General features: G+C 47.6%; 1 protein-coding gene across 15 annotated transcripts in view; it reads right to left on the bottom strand.

The window, feature by feature from the left end:
- APBB2 (amyloid beta precursor protein binding family B member 2) overlaps positions 1 to 19546 on the bottom strand; it is a 368036-nt gene that overhangs the window by 57534 nt on the left and 290956 nt on the right. For all 15 annotated transcript variants that reach the window (XM_045076735.1, XM_045076734.1, XM_045076731.1 and 12 more), the window contains 2 exons: positions 13737 to 13883; positions 10480 to 10607 (listed from right to left, as the gene is read on the bottom strand). In XM_045076735.1, coding sequence (XP_044932670.1) covers positions 10480 to 10607; positions 13737 to 13883 — 275 coding nt within the window. The remainder of the gene's footprint in view (positions 1 to 10479; positions 10608 to 13736; positions 13884 to 19546) is intronic.

Consider the following 19546-nt stretch of genomic DNA (forward strand, 5'->3'; position numbering starts at 1 on the left):
ATGGGTGCATCTCCACCCGAACCTCCGCACCCCAGGACCTTCAAATACCTCTTCCCCTCTGACATCTTTTCGGTGTAAAACATCGGACCGAATGACAACATTTTCTAGGCTTTATTTTTCCTATTCCCTCTCCCACCGCCAGTTCCTCCAGATACACGAGCGGCACTCTACCCAGTCTGTCACCCACGCTGCGTTCTTTTATTTATAGTCAAAACGACTGTTCCCACGTTCAGAGAGATTGAGCCTTTCTGTTCTGAACGAACTATCTGGCTCACTTATTTATACATGGCCTGAAGTCTGATTTAGTACTTCCGCTCTCTGGCCGCCGTGTCGATGCCAGCCCGAGACTGTTTCCAGGACATTCTACCCCCGGAAGCTGGGTCCTTGCTCAAGGGCCCTGAGTTTAATCTCCCCCACCCTTTTTAAAGATTTTATTTATTTATTTGACAGAAAGCGGGAGAGAAAGCACAAGCAAGGGGAGCAGCAAAGGGAGAGGGAACTGAGCAGGGAGCCCGATGCAGGGCTTGATCCCAGGACCCAGGGATCATGACCTGAACCAAAGGCAGACATTTAACCCACAGCTACCTAGGCGTCCCTCCTGAGTTTAAATGTTAATTCCTGGTCTGGATTCCCTTTCTTGTGTTCTCTTTTCTAAAGAGCAGTTCCCTGGGATACTCTTTGGGGAGCAGCTTAGAGGGAAAGAATTTCCAGCTGAAGTTATGTGACAGCAGCAGGAAGTCTCCGAACCCATGATTTCCTACAGGGTAATTTTTATCCATTCTTACTTTTCTCCATTAAGAAATCACTCCACTAAACATAATTCATTCCCAGGATTTACTTCAAAGCTATGGTACTTCAACACCAACTCTGGCTTAACAAGAGAGCCAGAAGACCTGAAAGCCACGGGTGGGGGATGCCTAAACATTAATGTTAGCCTTTCAGGGGGCTTCAGCTCATCAGTCCAGACTCCTAGGAAACCAACATGGGACAAATTTTAGATATTTAAAGACAAAATGATGCTAACTTCCCATGTACTTAAATTTCTCCTAATTTTTTAAGAAAAGATTTATTTGGTGGAAGGGAGGGGCAGAGGGAGAGGGAGAAGAGAATCTCAAGTAGGCTCTGCGCTGAGCTTGGTGCCTGATGTGGGGCTCAATCTCAGGATCCTGAGATCACGATGTGAGCCAAAAGCAACAGTTGGATGCTCAACTGACTGAGCCACCCAAGCGCCCCTCTCTTAATTTTTTATAATTGGTTACAGTTGGCCCAGGTGATATTTTAAGGAAATATTACTATCTCAATAAAAACAGTACCACTGGGAACAATGCAAGATGCTTCCTTGAGAACACCTCTATATCCCTGCCTCCTGATAATGACCCCCCACTCCAGGTGGAGAATCGGGGACACTAAGACTCCCCCAACACCAGTGCAAGGAAAGACCTATGGTTAAATTGCAAATGGCAGGATTCCCATCCCAGTACTCCTCCTCTTGACTGACTCTAGCTCATAAAACCTTGACATTACTGTAGGAGGTGAGAACGCTTGAGTCCCACCTAATGTTTCCTAAATCTTCTCGGCCACTGATTGTGCTACTGTGATATTGTAACAGATGAAGGAAGAGATATTTTGTTTTCGTCCTGGTTCCTGGCACAAAACTCGTAAGACCCATGTAATTTCCTGAATGATAGGAGCATCTTTTCTTATGATACCTGGCCTCAGTTCTTGGTTCCCAACACAAGAACTCTGAAAACCTTCCTAACCTCCAGAGTGCACAGTTTTGTACACTCATGTTATGCCTGCCTTCCCCCGCCCCCCAAGGTAGCTTGGTATCAGAGCTGAATTCAACCATAGGACACCCAGAACTGGTATCTGTGGAGAACTGGAGAATGGCTGGCCTCAGAAGTGTTCCGTGGAGTAGTAACAGATCATGGGCACTATGGTACATTCTCAGTCACTGGACTGACCCCAGAGCCAAAAATCTCTGATGGGTACATTTGCGTCAAAGGGTTCCGTTCAGTATGATGACTGGCGTATGAGAAGCAGTGCCTGCCCGTTCATCTACAGTAACGCTAGTCTTTTCCACATTTACCAACCATCTCATCATGCTGGAGCATATACAACATGCTAGAAACCAAGGTAGGCTCTGGGTCATGATAGTTACAATAACTCTGCTCTACGAGACACAAATTCATCTTTATGTGGGTTGATAGGCTGTTTCTGCACTAAAACACTCTTCCTTCTGTTCTTGGAATGCTCCAAATAGTCCAAGAAGATCACAGAGCTTGGAGGACCGACACAGAGGATCAGTGGGGCCAAGCATGGTCGATCACCCTCATGCTGCATCCAGAAAGGCTCATTCCTCATCCAGCTTGGGACTTGGGGAAAGCGTGAGATGAAAGTTGTTCAGGGATCATTACCAGAATTTTCCACGCTCTCTTCACATGACAACCTCAAGCCCCCACCTCACTGGCTAGTGTCGAAACATGCATATGAGGAATGCTGGATTAGACACCAAACCAGTCAGCGAAATGGATGACACATTCCTGAGGAGAAACCGTTGTCGTCATAGTCACCAATAGGGGCAGGGCCGCCATGACAGATCTGCTTGAAAATGCCCTCACACATTCCTTGCGGGACTCTTTTCTTGGATAGTCACTTACAATGTCTCTTCTTAGAGGTTATTCTAAGCTGAAAGTATTAGCAAGCATCCCTGAGTGATGAATAGAAGGAAAGGAAGCCATTTCTAAAGAGATAAAATATAACTTCAGTGTAAGTCAGCAGAATGGTCAAGTAAATCCCGATGTCTCTGCTTATCACGGGGCTGTATTAAAAAGAAATTAACTCTAGAGGTCAAGATAATACTATGGCATCGGGAGAGAATTATTGCTCTCCCTGAACACTTTTCTTCCCGAGGCAAGATAGCACATACCCTAGATTACACTTCCATCAGCAGATCTTGGAATTCCATCATCTTTCATTACACTCTGGCTCAGAGAACCCTCTGACTGGATGTCATTGGGAAGTTCTCCATCCTCCCTAGAGAGACCCTCCAATGACTCCCAGGGAGAGAAAGAACAGCAAAGGGAAAAGAGAGAGAATGTTCTGATTAGCTCAAAAAACCAAGAGCTCCACTCTTTCTAAATCCCTGTCACCTAGAACTGAATGACCCTTTATCACTGACAACTGCTACCAATCGAGGAAGGAAGCTTCCTTGGCTCCAGTGCTGCTGTCGCCCACAGGGTGAGGGAGTCGAACAGAGGCAACAGCTCCCATACTCACCCGCAGGCTCACAGAGGGTCTCTCGAACCTTCTCGAGAAGGAGACGTGTGAGGAAGGGGCTGCCTCCTGTAGCAGGTGCTAATTCAGTTTAAGGGTCGACAAGGGAGGGTGTCGACAGAAAGCACCCAGAGAGCTGAACAAGGAGAACATCGTATCGAGAACTGGAAGCACGTAACTAACAAGGCAGTAAGGAGAGACGGAAACAGGGAAGCGGTGATGATGCAGCCAACACTGCAAGGGCCGGGGCGGGGGGTGGGGCGTAGGGTTGGCAGAACGAAGCCCCGAGGCTGAAGCTACGTCAGCCTGGAACCTGGAGGGGCCCCGCGGAGCAGGATGTCTGGGCCCAGGCCAGTGGCACCGCCGGGCTAGGCAGGTGTCTCCAGGCTTGAAGGAGGGGCCTGGGCCTTTAACGAGGGTCTCCAGCCAGTTTGCCGGTGGCTCTGAAAAGGGGGCACGTTGAAGCGTGATCTGCACGTCCGTGCACGCTGGAAACACTGCCAAGTGGAGCCAGTGCTGATGCGATAGGAGGGAGCAGCTTTCCTAGGGCGCTGCTCGCAGAAATGGGGCACAAGGTAAGGAGCACGGCTCTTCTTCCTCCTCCAGCCTGGCAGCCTCCTCCTAGTCAGAGCTGAACAGGCAGCGAGCTAGACAAGCACAGATGTGTGCTGCAGAGTAGGGGCCTCCCTGGGTGGCATGGGAGTGGAAGGACAGCAGCAGCACAGCTGGCCCCGGAAGCAGCAGGTGGTGGGCTCGGAAGGCTGAGGTGATTCCTCATCAGACCCCATCCCAATGCTGCTGTTGTCACCTCTTCTGTTTCAGGAGTCGTCGGGCTTTCACTTGGCCAGCGCTGGCCCAGCTCCATTTCCCAGAGTCCCTTGCAGCTGCATATGGCCATGTGAATGGAATGTGAACCCAGGTGAGGTGTGCAAGTCCCAGGTCGCCTTTCAACTTAGAAACAAGTCCTCTGGCCTGGTCCGAGAAGGACGCCCTGGAGGGATGGTGCAGTAACAACCTAGAAGGAGCCTGAGGCCGCATGGTACAGGGCTGCATCGGGAGACGGGACCACTCGTTGCAGACTGCTACAGGAGACTGCGGCTTTAGTGTTTCAGACCATGGACTTGAGAACCCCTGGTGCAGCAATCGGCCATAGCCTATCTGATACACAGAGGTTTAGCTCTAGGAACAATATCGGGCCTGGGCAATGCTCACGGGTACCCCGAGGAATGCTGGCAGAACAGGGAGACAGGAAGGGAGGAAGAGCCAGTCAGCAAGGACTTCTTACGACGACCTCCTACAGCAGCCACGAAGATCCCGATTCTGCTCTGCGTGTATTACCACTCCCCTGCTCTTTCTCTAGAGAGGAGGCTGGCCTCCTGGATCCCTTACGGCTGGGTCTCTATTCTTTTTCTATAAAACACATCCTTAGCTCCAAGCCATACCAAAACGGGTCTCAGGCCCATAGTTTGTTTTTGGGTCACAATTGTGGTCATATCTCCTCAATTAAGAAGCCAGAACTCTAAGGACAGGGACCAGGCCATAGAGTTCAAGGTGCCCCTAAGCAGTGTTTTGGAAAGAAATCAAAAGGTAACAACAGCAGGAGAACAAGAGCAAGAACTATGTGTAACAGTAGTTCTCTGAAACAACTTAAACCAGGGTTTTGGTGACCAAGTCCAGTTGGGGCTACCCTAAGAGATGAGACTAGGGGACAAAATTCAGCATACTTGAGACTCACTAGAGTTCAAGGGTCTCCCTGCTGAGCCCCCGGTTATTTGAGACCATCTCTGGTCAGGATTAACAGAGGAGTCTCCTATTTAGACAGATGAGAGTCTCAGGAGTCTGGTCTTTGCCCTGTCAGGACCAGAAGACTGTTCTAAGGTAAGTTCTACCCTCTGTCCTTAGTTTCCTCTAAATAAAGAAGTTGCAAGATATGGGTATTAAACTGCTTTTTCAAGATTTTATTTATTTGAGAGAGAGAGCACACAAGGTGGGGGGAGCAGAGACTCCCCACTGAGCAGGGAGCCTGACACGGGACTCTATTCCAGGACCCTGGGATCATGATCTGAGCCGATGGCAGGTGCTTAACCAACTGAGCCACCCAGGTGCCCCTAAGCAGTGTTTTGGAAAGAAATCAAAAGGTAACAACAGCAGGATAACAAGAGCAAGAACTATGCGTAACAGTAGTCCTCTAAAACAACTTAAGCCAGGGTCTTGGTGACCAAGTCCAGGTGGGACTATCCTAAGAGACAAGACTAGGGGGAAAAGTTCAGCATACTTGAGACTCACTATATTCTTCAGATAAAGGTCCCCCAAGATCTTGACCAGATAAAACAATTATGTCAAAGATAAACTGATTTGTAAATTTATGAATAACCTATCATACCGTTTTTATTAGAAATTTTCATCAAAAGTAGACAAGAGATGTACAGAACATTCTCTACAAAGAGTGGTTTTGTGATAACTATAATACAATAATAACATTTAGCCTGAGAATGTACTTTTTATTTTTTATCATTTTTTAAGAGATTTAATTTACTTATTTGACAGAGATCAAGAGAGAGGGCACAAGCAGGAGCCCCCAACGCAGGGCTCAATCCCAGGACCCTGAGATTATGACGTGAGCCGAAGGCAGTCACTTAACCAACTGAGCCATCCGGGCACTCGAGAAAGTACTATTTATTTGTTTGTTTGTTTGTTTATTTAAGATTTATTTATTTGACAGAGCGAGAGAGCGAGAGAGGGAATATGAGTAGGGGGAGGGGGAGAAAAAGAAGCAGGCTTCCCGCTGAGCAGGGAGTCTGATGTGGGGCTCGATCCCAGGACCCTGGGATCATGATCTGAGCCAAAGGCAGATACTTAATGACTGAGCCACCCAGGCGCCCCAGAAAGTACTTTTTATTTATTTTATTTTTTTAAATATTTTATTTATTTATTTGACAGAGAGAAATCACAAGTAGATGGAGAGGCAGGCAGAGAGAGAGAGAGGGAAGCGGGCTCTCTGCTCAGCAGAGAGCCCAATGCGGGACTCGATCCCAGGACCCTGAGATCATGACCTGAGCCGAAGGCAGCGGCTTAACCCACTGAGCCACCCAGGCGCCCCAGAAAGTACTTTTTAAAAAGCACTTTTGCCCGATGGTGGTGGCTGCTATTAATTATGAAGGGATTTTATCCTCATTCTAGCAGGCCCTATAGGTCTCCATTTGTTAATAGTTACTTACTAAAAGTAATTCCAATTTTTCTTAAAAACAAAGACAGTAATCTAGCATTGCCACTCACTTAAATGAAGGCGTTTACTGACCAGAACAGTGGTTTCCAGAATGTGCTTCTGTGACTGCATCTGCTTGCAGCACAGGGACCCAGGGAACATCGGCACACAGAAACCTCTCTGAGGATCCAGAGGAAAGAGCCTGTTGCACTCTGTTTAACCCAGTTTTCCAACTGACCCCAGAATTTTTTTTTTTTCCCTCTTGAGGAAAGCATATGAACATCTTACTTCATCAGTGCCCCATGGAACACTGCTATGGAAGCCACTTGGGAAAATGCCACGTATGGGGTCTGAAACCCTCTGAGTATACCACCCACCCGCTTTGCTTCCTCACGGAGAACAGATGGAATGGGCAGATACTACTGCATGTTGGCAACACACACGTCCCTGTGTGCCCAGATCCCTCCCAGCAGACGGGCCCATACCCACCACAAGAGGAGAAGGGAGTCCCTGTTAAAAGTCCCCGATGTTCACAAATTACATTTGCTCGCTCTGGATACCTCTAGAAAAGAGTAGGGAGAAAGCGGTTTCCCTGGGTCTGAATGAGTTAGAAGAGAGCTGTGGCCAGCAGTCAGCATGGACTCCCAAAACGGGCTCAGGAAATCCTTCCTGCTGTCCGTGGGATGACCTCCTGGCAGGCTCACAGAGACCAGAGGGTGGCGCTTCGGTTGTCTGCCCCAGTCACTGGGGGCAAAATGGCAGCTCGAAGGCCCAGAGCCGTCTGGGCCTTTGAGGCTCTGGGCCTTTGAGGATGTCCTCAGCAGAGGCCAATTTCGGTGCTCCCCAGGGCTGCCTTAGGTTGGAAACATGAGGCTTATGGAACTCCTTTCACCAGTCACCGTGTCCGGGAACCTGGACAGTTCTCTCAGTGATCCAGAGGAACCCAGATACAGAAGAGCCGAGAGAGACAAGGTAGCGTTCTCTCTTCTGGGCAACAAGGCCAATGTGTTCTAAGAAACCATAATAAAGGCAAGTATAACCCTCAAGAACCAGGCAGAACTTCAGCCCAGTCCGGCAACAGCCAACACCCCACAGAGGACCAGCATCTCATGTGACTATAACCCCTTACGCCATCCATAAGAGGCTTCTTGAAACCCATCTTGGGGATCCGTGCGAAGCATTACAGCCAGACCCCCTCCTCACCCAAAGTAAACTCTCCCAAAGTAAATTCTCCCCATAAGCAATTTATTCACAGCACATCAAAACCACTCGAATGTCTTCAGATAGTGCTAACCCCAAAATAACTATAAATTCTGAAATTACTTCAAGCCTCCAGTATACATAATTTCCTCCTTTGTGTGAACCACAGCAAGACATCCCCTAAGAGCCCTGGCAAACTAATACACTGCCCTGGTTTGATTTTCTTCGTGCACCTGACACCATTAACTGACAAGCGGATTATTACAGGGTTAGAGGAGAAGAAAGAAAATGGAATCTCAGGTGCGTCTGCTTGCAAAGCACCCAGCAAAAGGTGGGGTATGTGGTAATGAAAGGGACTGTTACTAGCATTATCGTGAATGTTGTTCTCTCCATATTCACCAGAGGAGAACACACAGCCTGAGTTCCAAGAACTGGGCCTCCTGAGTTATAAATCAACTTTGCTGGGCACCCATAACAAGTCTTGGGCTGGGCATGTCACACTGTCTTCTCACATTTCATTAAACATATCTTTTTAGAATTCAAGGATGGGGGGAGAACCCCCCTAAGAGATTCCATTTTCTCAGTAAGGAAAGTTACAAAGGAATGCAAAATGGGCTCATTTTTGCAAGCAAAATGAAACACTTTTATGTTTTATTCATGCCAAGTGAAAAGCCCTTTCCTTTGCAGCATTACAAATTGAATTTGCTCTTGTAAATTGCTGTTAAAAAAGAAAATCAAAAGCAAAAGAAAGTTAAAAAAAAAAAAAAAAGCAGGCACACAAAAGCCCCTTCTTTAAGGGAAGGAAAACTCAGGGGACCAATGGGGAAAAATAGAACCTTTCACTGGCAAACACACTTTTTTTTTTTTTTAAATTTACTGCTTCCAAAAGCAACTCAAGGGCCCCCAAACCCAGCCCCTCATCTCCTGTATCAGATGGTGAACAGTCCCTGAAACCTCCCCAAGATCTGACCCTTCCCATATTCACCGTGTCTTTGAAAGGAAGCTGCGTAATCAGCGGTACCTGCTGGTGTATGTTCCCTTCACGAATCAGGAGCGAACGTTCCTTTGGCATTTGACACGTCTCCATCACTGTGTCAGTTACAATATGTACACAAAGGCGCATATACACACATGCTTTGTGGTCCCTCTTATGATCCCCATGTCACAGATGAGAGAAACTGAGGCTCAGACCTTGAATAATTCGTCAGCTGGAGTTTGACTCTTCTCCAAACTTGCGGCATTTGGCCGCACATTAAAAAACTGGGTAGGCTGAAAACGTCAGCAGTGAAATCTGCTCCCAGCCTAACCTTAAGAAAACACAACTGCACTTGGTTTGTACATGTGCATTCTGATCCTTGCCATGGCTCCTGTCTTAAAAATAACCCTGGGGGATACGCACCAGGGAAGGATTGAGCATCCTACACCCTTCCATTAACACTAAATGTTTTTAATGAGCAAACATCATCATTGGGTATTTTCCTTGCAAAATTCATCAATTCATGTCAACTCATTACCTGCAGTGTTACAGTTTTGCCAGTCGTGTAAATGACAGGTGTGTACACATAAATTATCCACTCATACCCGCCCCCCCCCGCCCCCGTGCACCTGGCCCAGCTGTCACAGTTCACTCTGTGAACAAAAGCTCAAAGACACAATCGTGCTTCTAGGAAGGTTTATGCAATCAGTGACTTCTCTTTCGCAGACTGTTCTGTGAGTCTGGTTATAGCAAAAATGCTTGTTCTGAGACTGAGGAGTGTGTAACCATTTTTCTTTCTGGCTTAGGACTTGGAACTGCGTCCAAAGACTACCAAACCCACAAATGCCCAGCCCCCTGTAGCCAAAGGCTGGGTGGGATAAGCCAAGGCAGAGCCTCTAAAAGAGGACGGAAGGCCCAATCAACCAGAATGTGCAGGAATGGAACCCCAAGTCCAAGAGAGTCATCTTTCTGTCGTCTGGGATTTTCACCTGCTTCTGTCCATTTTCAACAAACCAATAACTAACCATCCTATACCTGAATCCCTAAGTGCCAGGAGATCCTCAGGTCCTTTGAGCATTGCCAAAAATGAACTGTAATTTAAGAGCTAAAAGCATTCGGTGTAGCCCAATTATTCAATGACAGTATAACACACAGATGAGTGTGACATCTGCAATAACCGCCACTTCGTTATTTAGAATATATGCATATCTGAACTTCCTTATTTCCAGTCATCCCGGAGAACAGACAATTCACCACACATCTAAGAAGCACTCGCTGTAAACAACAGATAGTTGGTAGAATTTTAGAAAAACACACACTGAACGGAATTTTGACATGACCGGGCATTTCAGATGGTAACCAAGTTCAGCCAACCCCACCCCCTAGAAAGTTCCTGCTCACCGTGACTTAAGGATCTAAAGCTTGCGGCACAACCTCTCCCTTCGAGCAAGCCCTCTGGGAAGGAAGCACCACCAGGAGGGCCTCTGAAATGGCCAAGATGAACCCAGACTGCAGGGAAGAGGCAAAAAGAGGGTAGGGCTCCAGAGAGCCTGTGTGAGTTGGCAACTCACTTAGAAGAGCAGCAGGAACAGGAGGAGAAATAACGCAGAACTCGAAGACAGGATCCAGAGTGGACGACGGGTCTGAGGTTCAGAAAACCAGAAAAGGAGGGCTTAGGAGGCAAGAAGAGAGATGTGCTGTCATTTTTTACATTCCCAAGGACAGTCTACTGTCCCCTTTGATGTTCAGTGATGGGCAACAACAGCGAGACCAAGCCTCGGTGCTGAGGTGATGGGTGACATCAGGTCCCCTGGGTACTCACCGGCCGTTGTCCCGGCCCACGCCCCACACGCGGATGCTGGCGATGGGCTGAGAGTGGAGCACGGAGCGGTCCATGGGGTCCACCAGGCTGAGCGTGTCGTTCTCCAGGATCAGGTACATGTCTTTCCCCTGGGATTCAAGGAGAAAACATGGTCTCTTCCTCAGGAAGCTATGCTTGGTGACACAGCTATCTAGGGACGTCACTGCAATGATCCAAGGAAGCCGCTGTCTGGGTCTGTGATGTGTTTTCCTAAGAGAGCGACATCCCCTCCTGACTAAAACAGCATAGATCTTTTGTATGCCTCGCACATACCCAACTGCTCTCTCCCTCCTCACGTCCTCTGAAACGTGTTCCTAGCCCGCCTTCTAGCCGGCTCTTGTTTTTAATTATTTACAATTCTGAATCTTGACTCTGAGCAAAAAGGCTAATGGGAGGTTCCCTGGAGAACCTGGTCTTCCGCTAATGCCAGGCCTATCACTCTCCTAACCCGTCTCTTCGTCTCTTGCTCTCCGGTCAGACCCTACCAGCCATGTCCTTGACGGCCTGCCCACAGCCACGGCCATCCTGTTCCTCCTCGCCGTTTACAGCACTTCGCTTCTGTGGGATTTGGCTGGCCAATCACAGGTGCATTTGTGACTGACTTGGGACTACAATAGCTAACGTTTCTAGAACTTGATCATATCCCAGATATTACGCCATGGGCTTGGGGCACACTGGTTCGTGATCTTTCCAACTTGCCCTGAGAGCCTGGTGCATTATGATCTCCGATTAGCAGAGAGGGAAGCTGAATCTTCAAGGTCAGGCTACTTGCTCCACGTCTGATCCAGAAGCTGGGAGGCCTTTTGTGGCACAGGCACTACTGTAATACCCATGCGGGGTTGGCCGAGGCTTCTCATTGCTTGCATGTTCCTGTCCCCAACATAGGCTGGCTCTTTGGGGGCAAGGACGCTAGACTATTCAACTTTATTCTCCTTGTAATTCCTCAGGTATAGTTTGAGAAATTATTAAACATCTGCTGTTCATTAAAGGACACTGTGTCCTTTCCTTCAGCCTTAGTTGAGGCCAACCATGTGACAGTCTTTAGGAGATGCCTGATCACGGAGCCCTGGAGAGCTGGGAATGGGGGAGGGGGAAGGTCCCACCAGTGCCAAGCAGGTGACACACTTTGGGGTAACTGATGGCTGCTTGGGAGAAGTGATGGATGTCTGGTGCCTTCTCCCCCTCTATGCTTCCCCCGGGAAAGAGGCACTGACTGCAGCCTAAGGGATCTTCCTCCAGCCCCGCTAGCGAGTGGCCAGCCTTCAGGACGAGTCCCTCCTGGTCACCGCCACCCCATCTCCATGCAGCTGCTCTATGGCAAACACCTTGCAGACACTAACAGACCCCGAAAGCCTCTGTTTTCATGCCTTATGGGATGCCCCCCACAGGGAGGCCTATTCCCATGACTGAGTGGGGTGATGTGTTTCCTTGGGGCTAACTCTGCTTAGAAACTCCGATCTGTCCCCCCAAACGTCACAGAGACTGTCTTCATGGGTTAACTTGACTGACCCTGCCTGCATTGTTGGGGAGAACCAACGACGACACCCAGTGGGTAGTCTAACGTGGGCTGGTTGAGTATGGAGCGTCCCTGAATGAAAATATGGGGTGTCATACAGCGCACAAGAGTCTTTCCAGGTATATCCTGTCGCTTTTCTCATCAACACAGAGCAGTATCTGGCTGACCACTGCAAAGTCTTGCTAACTGGTTTTTGTAACCCAAATAGCAACGTTCATGCAGCTTTCGTCTGCAGAGGAGACCCTCATCCGATAGTTGTGACTTCATTTCTGTCAGCCACTCAACAGATGTTTGAGGAGTTGTGCTATATGTGGTGAGGCATGGCAAAAAGGCAGAGCTCGTCACCCTCAGTGATATGCTCTACTTTATACATGATGAACCTGAAGAATTCATTGTTCAGAAGGAAGAACTGAGGAAAGAAAGGAATGGCTTAGCGGGGCTAACCAGATGGGAGGACAAAGTGGATTTTCGGGCATGGCTGCCCCTTTGCCCTATATCCCCACAGAAAGTTCTCTCTCCTATAGGTATCCTGCCAACTGGAGATTCCTTTAGAATCTTACTAAGCTCTTCTAAGCACCTGGTGGTATTTATCAGACATTCACATGTTAGTATGAATTAGGCCAATTTTTCTTCTAAATCCTAGCTGAGATTTGTTCTTTTGGTGGAAGAGCATTTTTGACTGAAGGAGAGAGAAGGCAGCTAGATAATCTGGTGGGAAAGACTTATCTGGGTATTTGGGTGGGAGGTGGGAAGTAATGCAGTGAAATCATGGTAAAGGTAAATACCAAACAAACTCTTCCTTCTTTCTCCCCGTGCTTGAGATCTAAAAGTCTGAATGGTAATGCAGCTCTGGTCCATTCTAAGGTACCTAGACTCTTCCATGGGAAGCCTTGGGAATCTCTCTCCCCTTAGAACAGTGATGCTCGGGGCTCCAAAGAGCTGTCAAGGAGCCCCTATGACTGGGCAAGGTTTGAGAGAAGGGGGTGTACAAAGCATGTGCTATATATAGAGATGCTCTCAATATACCTGTTCTATAGGGCACGGCAGGCTTTTCCTCTTTGCCGTGATTTTTATACGAACTTGGCATTTTTACTTATTAATTTCCTTTCTGCAATGATGTCAAACTAACATTTCAAAGCAGAATTACTTTGTTCAAAGTGAGAAAGAACATACAGTTATCAACTCTAAAAACTCAGGTATCGTATTGATTGTCCGATTATACATAAAGCTGAACGTGTTATAGAAGGAAAACAGGTCAACTTTTAGAGTGTGAGTGATGGTCGCATTTCTGTGTGTACAGAAAATGGCCACATTCCCCTTTGAGAACATACTTCCAGCAAACAGCTCCCTTCCTTCTTATATAATGGTGTATCCAGTTTTGTGTGCAAGTTTTGGGGTTTCTGGGCCCGAGTACCCATCCATACATCCCTCGGACTTGGGGAGACCCGGTCAGCCCCTGGCATGTAGACACGGGTAAACGTTCTCCCCCAGGGTGCAGTCCTTACTGGGATCTGGCAGAGCAAACAGAAAAATGGAAGGGTTGGTACACCACACCCACCCTACCGTCTTCCTGGCAAAACGCGCCTGGTAAGTATCCCTCAGTATCACACCACGCAGAGCTCCGGTATCACACCCGCAAAGCACAAAGCACGGTGGAGTGTGAGCAAGCCTGCCGTCAATTCCTCCCACGTGTGTCACTCACCTCTCCCCAGATGCCGACTGTGTCCCGGATGTCGTTTTTGCAGTAAGAAAGCTGCCTGATGCAGTTGTTGACGGCGACGCTACTTTTGCCAGGGGCGAGGTCCTCCTCTGCCATTTCCACCCATCCCAGGGAGCGTACGGCGAAACACTGCAAGACAGAGCATGGGGACGTGAAGGGAGGCACTGACCACAGCTGGTCGCCGCCAACTTACCAAAACCCCCTGCAGCGTTTGCCCAGTGCGGCTCCCATCACTACATAACGTCCGGTCATTGAATTCAGTAAACGAGTCCTCTATTGCTAGAAAATTAAATTGGAACTACCTTTTGCTGTTAAAAAAAAAAATGTAGTGACGGTGCACCTGGGGTGGCTCAGTTATGCATCTACCTTTGGCTCAGGTCCTGCGATCGAGCCCCACATTGGGCACCCTGCTCAGCACAGAGCCTGCTTCTCCCTCTCCCTCAGCCGCTCCCCCTGCCTGTGCTCTCTCTCTGTTGAATAAACAAATAACATCTTAAAAAAATGTAGTGATAAATATCTTCTTGCCTACTTTTCTGTATACATGTGTGTGTTCAGATTATTTTCTTGGAAGGGATTACTAGAAGTAGAATTATAGGGCTAATGAGAATGAGGACTTTTAAGCTCCTTTATATAGGAAAAGTCAGGGTTTTTTGTTTTGTTTTGTATTTTTAAACAGTAAGAAATGCAACACCCACGAGATCTACTACTTGTAAAAACAACCCAGAAAAAAGACAGTGGGAGAGAGGAAGAATTAAATACATGTTTGGCACTTGTTTCTAGTACTGATGAAGCAAAATGTATTCTTTAGTACCCAGAAATGAGGGAAGATGGGGGGAAAATGTGCCTTCATGATAATTGGTCTCAGGTCCCACAGCATCTGTAATTAAGCACCAAATCCTGAAAGGCCACACAATGCACCAGCTTGCGAGAAACCCTACAGCGCAAGTTCCTTTTATTCTTTTATCCTTTCAAGATATTTTGAGATTATGCTCCTTATCTTATCTTCCTTTCTAAAGTTCACTCGGTTGTTTCAAAACATAAAAAAGTATTATGTGCACGTTGCAATGAGAAAATTCAAAGATGTATAAGAAAAAGAAAACTCATGGGACATGCGAGGGCTCGTTCGGTGACAGACCTGTTTGCTGTCCGTTGCCAGGGATGCCAGGTAGCCGGAATGGGGGTCCCTCCCCAAGTGCACCCCAGCTGAAGAGGCTGCATACCTCCCCAGCATAGGGGGGCTGGTGAGGGGCCACATGTCTGCAGGAGACAGCAAGCTGGCTCTCAGGGTACTTTATGAGGTTTCCAGCGTGAATGTCATCAGCAGATGGACAGAGGAGGCAGCTGGCCAGAAAGGAGCACTGAACAGGACTGCCCGACTGTTGAAAAAGGCAGAAATGGGGGGCGCCTGGGTGGCTCAGTGGGATATGCCTCTGCCTTCGACTCAGGTCATGATCTCAGGGTCCAGGGACCGAGCCCTGCATCAGGCTCTCTGCTCAGTGGGGAGCCTGCTTCCTCCTCTCTCTCTCTCTCTGCCTGCCTCTCTGTCTACTTGTGATCTCTGTCTGTCAAATAAATAAATAAGATCTTAAAAAAAAAAAGGCAGAAATGGCCAACCACCTTCAAATGCAGACAGTGGGACAAAACCCCAGGAACGGGCATCATTCTTTCCTGTAGCTGATGTCCTCCGGTAACCTCTAGCTTCATTATACTACATTTACACTGACGTGCTGACCCACCCCCCAACACCCCGTGCAGGGCAGGGCTGCCGGGGCAGTTCCAACAAGGACCGGACACGACTGAAACCTCCCCTTCCCCACGGGTGGGAGGAGTTCCTTAGCTGACAGGAGGCCATCTCGGTCCAAGACAGTCGTCTCTCTGACCTCGCAACTCAGGGAAGTCTATAAACCAGGACGACCCTGCCCCCCACGCCGTAGCCACTTCTGGGCCCGCCTGCTCTTCCACCCAGAATGCACTTCCCCTTTGAACACTAGAAACGCTTGCTTGCGTGAGTTTGGCTCGGAATGCTTTCTTGGCTGGACTCAAGGACCAAGGCTGGGAAACAGGGCTCGCCGCGAACAAAAGGAAGAAATGCTACACACTGTCCCCAAGTGACCACATTCAGTCCGTTCTACCTTCCTTGTTTGACAGCCATGCCCTAACTGGTCCCCTCCTGTCTGAGTTACTAACCACACTTTTGAGGGAAAAAAGCCCCACTAAAACACCAAAGACAATCTGTTTAAGGAAACAGCACACAGATCCTCCTGTGCTAGAGGGAACACAGGCCACCCGGAACAGAAGAGCAGCCCTGAGCTGACAGTGGATGTGATGCCTTCTACACAGACACCGAAAATGGTGGGTATTCATCCTTTCTGATGGCTGGGTAATATTCCATTGTATATATGGACCACATCTTCTTTATCCATTCGTCTGTTGAAGGGCATCTCAGCTCCTTCCACAGTTTGGCTATATGCTGCTAGGAACATTCGGGTGCATATGCTCCTTCTTTTAACCAAATCTCTAACTGTGGGGTAAATACCCAGCAGTGAGATCGCTGGGTCACGGGGTAGCTCTATTTTTAACATCTTGAGGAGCCTCTGCTGTTTTCCAGAGTGGCTGCACCAGCTTGCGTTCCCACCAACAGTGGAGGAGGGCTCCCCTTTCTCTGCATCCTCGCCAACATTTGTTGTTTGCTGTTTTGTTAATTTTTGCCATTCTAACTGGTGTGAGGTGGAATCTCACTGTGGTTTTTGCTAAGCGAAGTAAGTCAAGCAGCGAAAGACAATTATATGGCTTTGCTCATATGCGGAACACAGGCAATAGCATGGGGACCACAGGGGAAGGAAGGGAAGTCTGAAGGGGGAAAAAATCAGAGAGGGAGAAGAACCAGGAGAGAATATGGCTTTCCCTCCTTCGCCAAAAAAGTGCGTGGAGGTTTGTCCACACACCAGCAGGCAGTCCTCCGACTGGAGTCCTACAGTTCAACTCAATTCTGTAGCTACCCGCTGACAGCATCAGATCCCACAGGCTGAGGGGCTGGTCCTACAAGACTGTCCCCACCCCCACTCCCCCTTGCCCTCCACCCCAACTTTGATGCCAGTCACAAGGCTAGGTTATAAACTGGAGGTTCCAACAACTTGCTCCCCGGGTTCCATTAATTTGCTAGAGCAGCTCACCCAACTCAGAAACATTTTCCTTACTAGCTTCCACACCCTCTCCGAGCAACCCTACTCTCCCCCATCTGCTTGTGTTCATTATCTTCTGGGGTTTGGATGGAGGCTTCGTTACAAGGGCATGACTGATCCAAATCCCTGGTCATTGGTGATGCAACTCCATTTCCAGCCTTCCCACGCATCCTCAGGGGTCCGGCGCTGGAACTGGAAGTTCAAAGGTCTAACACCTGGTGGCCTCCATGCTTGGCCAGTCCCCAGCCTTAGCTGCTCTCCAAACATCCCATCATTCACATAACAAAAGACTCTTACTCACTCTTAGCACTTGCGAAATTCCAAGGGTTTTGGGAGCTGTAAGCCAGGAACCCAAGAGCAAACACATGAGAAACAGATCTCAACAACCAAATCCATATTCTCTCTTTTTTTTTTTCCCCAAATACATATTCTTATAAGTCACAATATCACACACCTCTAGTGCTCTCCTCCAGCATCAAGAAAGAAATGGAAACTCTCCCGGTTTGGAGAACATGTCTACTTTAACAGCAGAAAATAAGCAAAGCACAACGTAGAAAACATTGTTCAAATGTCAAAGGTATTAATTCACTTACTCCTTACCTCAACACTTTGAGGCCAATACTAAGTTAACTGTACTCATTTTACAGGTGAGGAAAGAGAAAGAAGCACAAGGCTAGTAAGTGGAGAACCCAGGGTTCTGGGTTTTTAACCACACTCTATATGCCTGAGAGTTTACTGGAAGGGCTGTGTCCACAGAAAGGTTCAAGATTGGTCAGAAACATCGGTATAATTTTGAGTGTATATGGACGAGAGCAGGGACAGCTTGAATTAAAATCTTAGCTCTGATTTATGGGTTCTGTGATCTTGCCAAGTGATTTATAAAACCCCGAACTTTTTTTCATTTATAAAAACGGAAAGAACATTCGGCGAACATTTGTTGAATGGGAAAAGCAAAGGAACAGAGTGCTACAGTGAACCTTAACTCGAGTCATCATAGGGAGAAAATGAAAGGATATGACGTGTAGTCCTTGTGACCACACGTTCCAGTGGTCCCTAGGACATTCTGGTTTGTGTTTGTTGATCTAGCAAAGTTACTGAGTGGCTCCTTTTACTCTCGAAAGGGTCTCAGTTTGGATAATAAATTACTGTGGTGGCTCTGATCAAATTCCAGTGAATCCAGCCTCTGGTGTGGAAAATGGAGGTTCGGATGCGCCACTGTGATGTGCCCAAGTAGAAACAGGGTTCGAGATCAACCGAAGTTATCAGTTGAACATCTGGTGATCCTGGCAGAGGTGAATGATAAAACACTGTGTGGTCATCATATGCCCTTGAAACTAGAAGCCAGGAACACATTTTCCCACTCTCTTCAACTGCCTGCTACAAAATCCTACAGCCTTTAAATACTCCAAAGAAATTATTAACAACAAGGAAGGTAAAAGAGAATATTGGCTGCTTTGTGTCCCTTGAGTTCAAGAATACATGGACTTCAATTTCAACAAGCTCACTAAAATTCTAGGGTATTTTCCTTGGCTAAGAAATGCAAACGGTCCATGAAATATATTGTTTGTCAGGCTGATAAAAAGAAAACAAGAGCCCTAACTATATTATTACAAGGAATTTCAGTAATTTTCCTTGTGCAGTTTTGCCGCTGTTGTAATTTGGTTTCTGATCTATAAAGCCTCGCCACCGGTCCCCGTGGCTTTAGTAAGAGGAAACAGGTGTAATGGGGGAATAACCTAGCTCCGCCGGAGCGACTTCGCCCTCCCAAAGAACCAAGCCCCAGAGAGCGACCTGCGCTGTTTGGTGCTGCCCCCGTGTGGCGAGGAAGGTTTACAACCACTACCGCTTTTCCTTAAACTTGGAGATTGATGATGCCCCAGCGCAGTCAGCCCTGGGAAGAAACATCTGTTTCAGAGTAAAGGAAGAGTCCAGAATATTCAATCAAAAAAATCAGAATTGGGTTCTCTGCTCAACGGGGAGTGTGCTTCCCTCTCTCTGCCTGCCTCTCTGCCTACTTGTGATCTCTGTCAAATAAATAAATAAAATCTTAAAAAAAAAATCAGGTACTTAATCAACCTTACTTTTAATATACTCTTTTTCAAAAATTTTAAAAAAGCCTCCCAACATTTACACTTCGATTGATGTTCATCTTTCTTTTCAAGATTTTGTTCTTAATCTCTACATTCAATGTGGGGCTCGAACACACAACCCCGAGATCACAAGTCACATGCTCTACCGACCAAGCCAGTCAGGCAGGCACCCCACTGTTCATTTTTCAATAGCTCTTTACCGAAAGCACAACAAATGAGTATCGGTTCAGGGAATAAACAATGTCATTAGATGAACAAGTCAAGACTTTGGGGAGGTCACTTCCGGTCTCTTAAGACCCCCCTTCCTCACCCAAAGTCATGCTGTCTCTAAGACTGGTCCTAAAAGCAAAATGTGGGTGGAAATCCCAAGACTGCCACTTATATTGAGATCATGAGCAAGTAGGTTAAAATCTCTGTGCCTCAGTTTCCTCATCTGATACTAAAAATCCCCGTCTCCCAATCACCTGTCACATGTTGTGAGGGTTAACTGGGAGAGCTCGCTGCTGCTCCCATTAACCAT

The sequence above is a fragment of the Mustela putorius genome, unplaced genomic scaffold (genome assembly GCF_011764305.1).
Source record: "Mustela putorius furo isolate JIRA1106 unplaced genomic scaffold, ASM1176430v1.1 tig00000083_pilon_pilon_pilon, whole genome shotgun sequence".
Taxonomy (NCBI): Eukaryota; Metazoa; Chordata; class Mammalia; order Carnivora; family Mustelidae; genus Mustela; species Mustela putorius.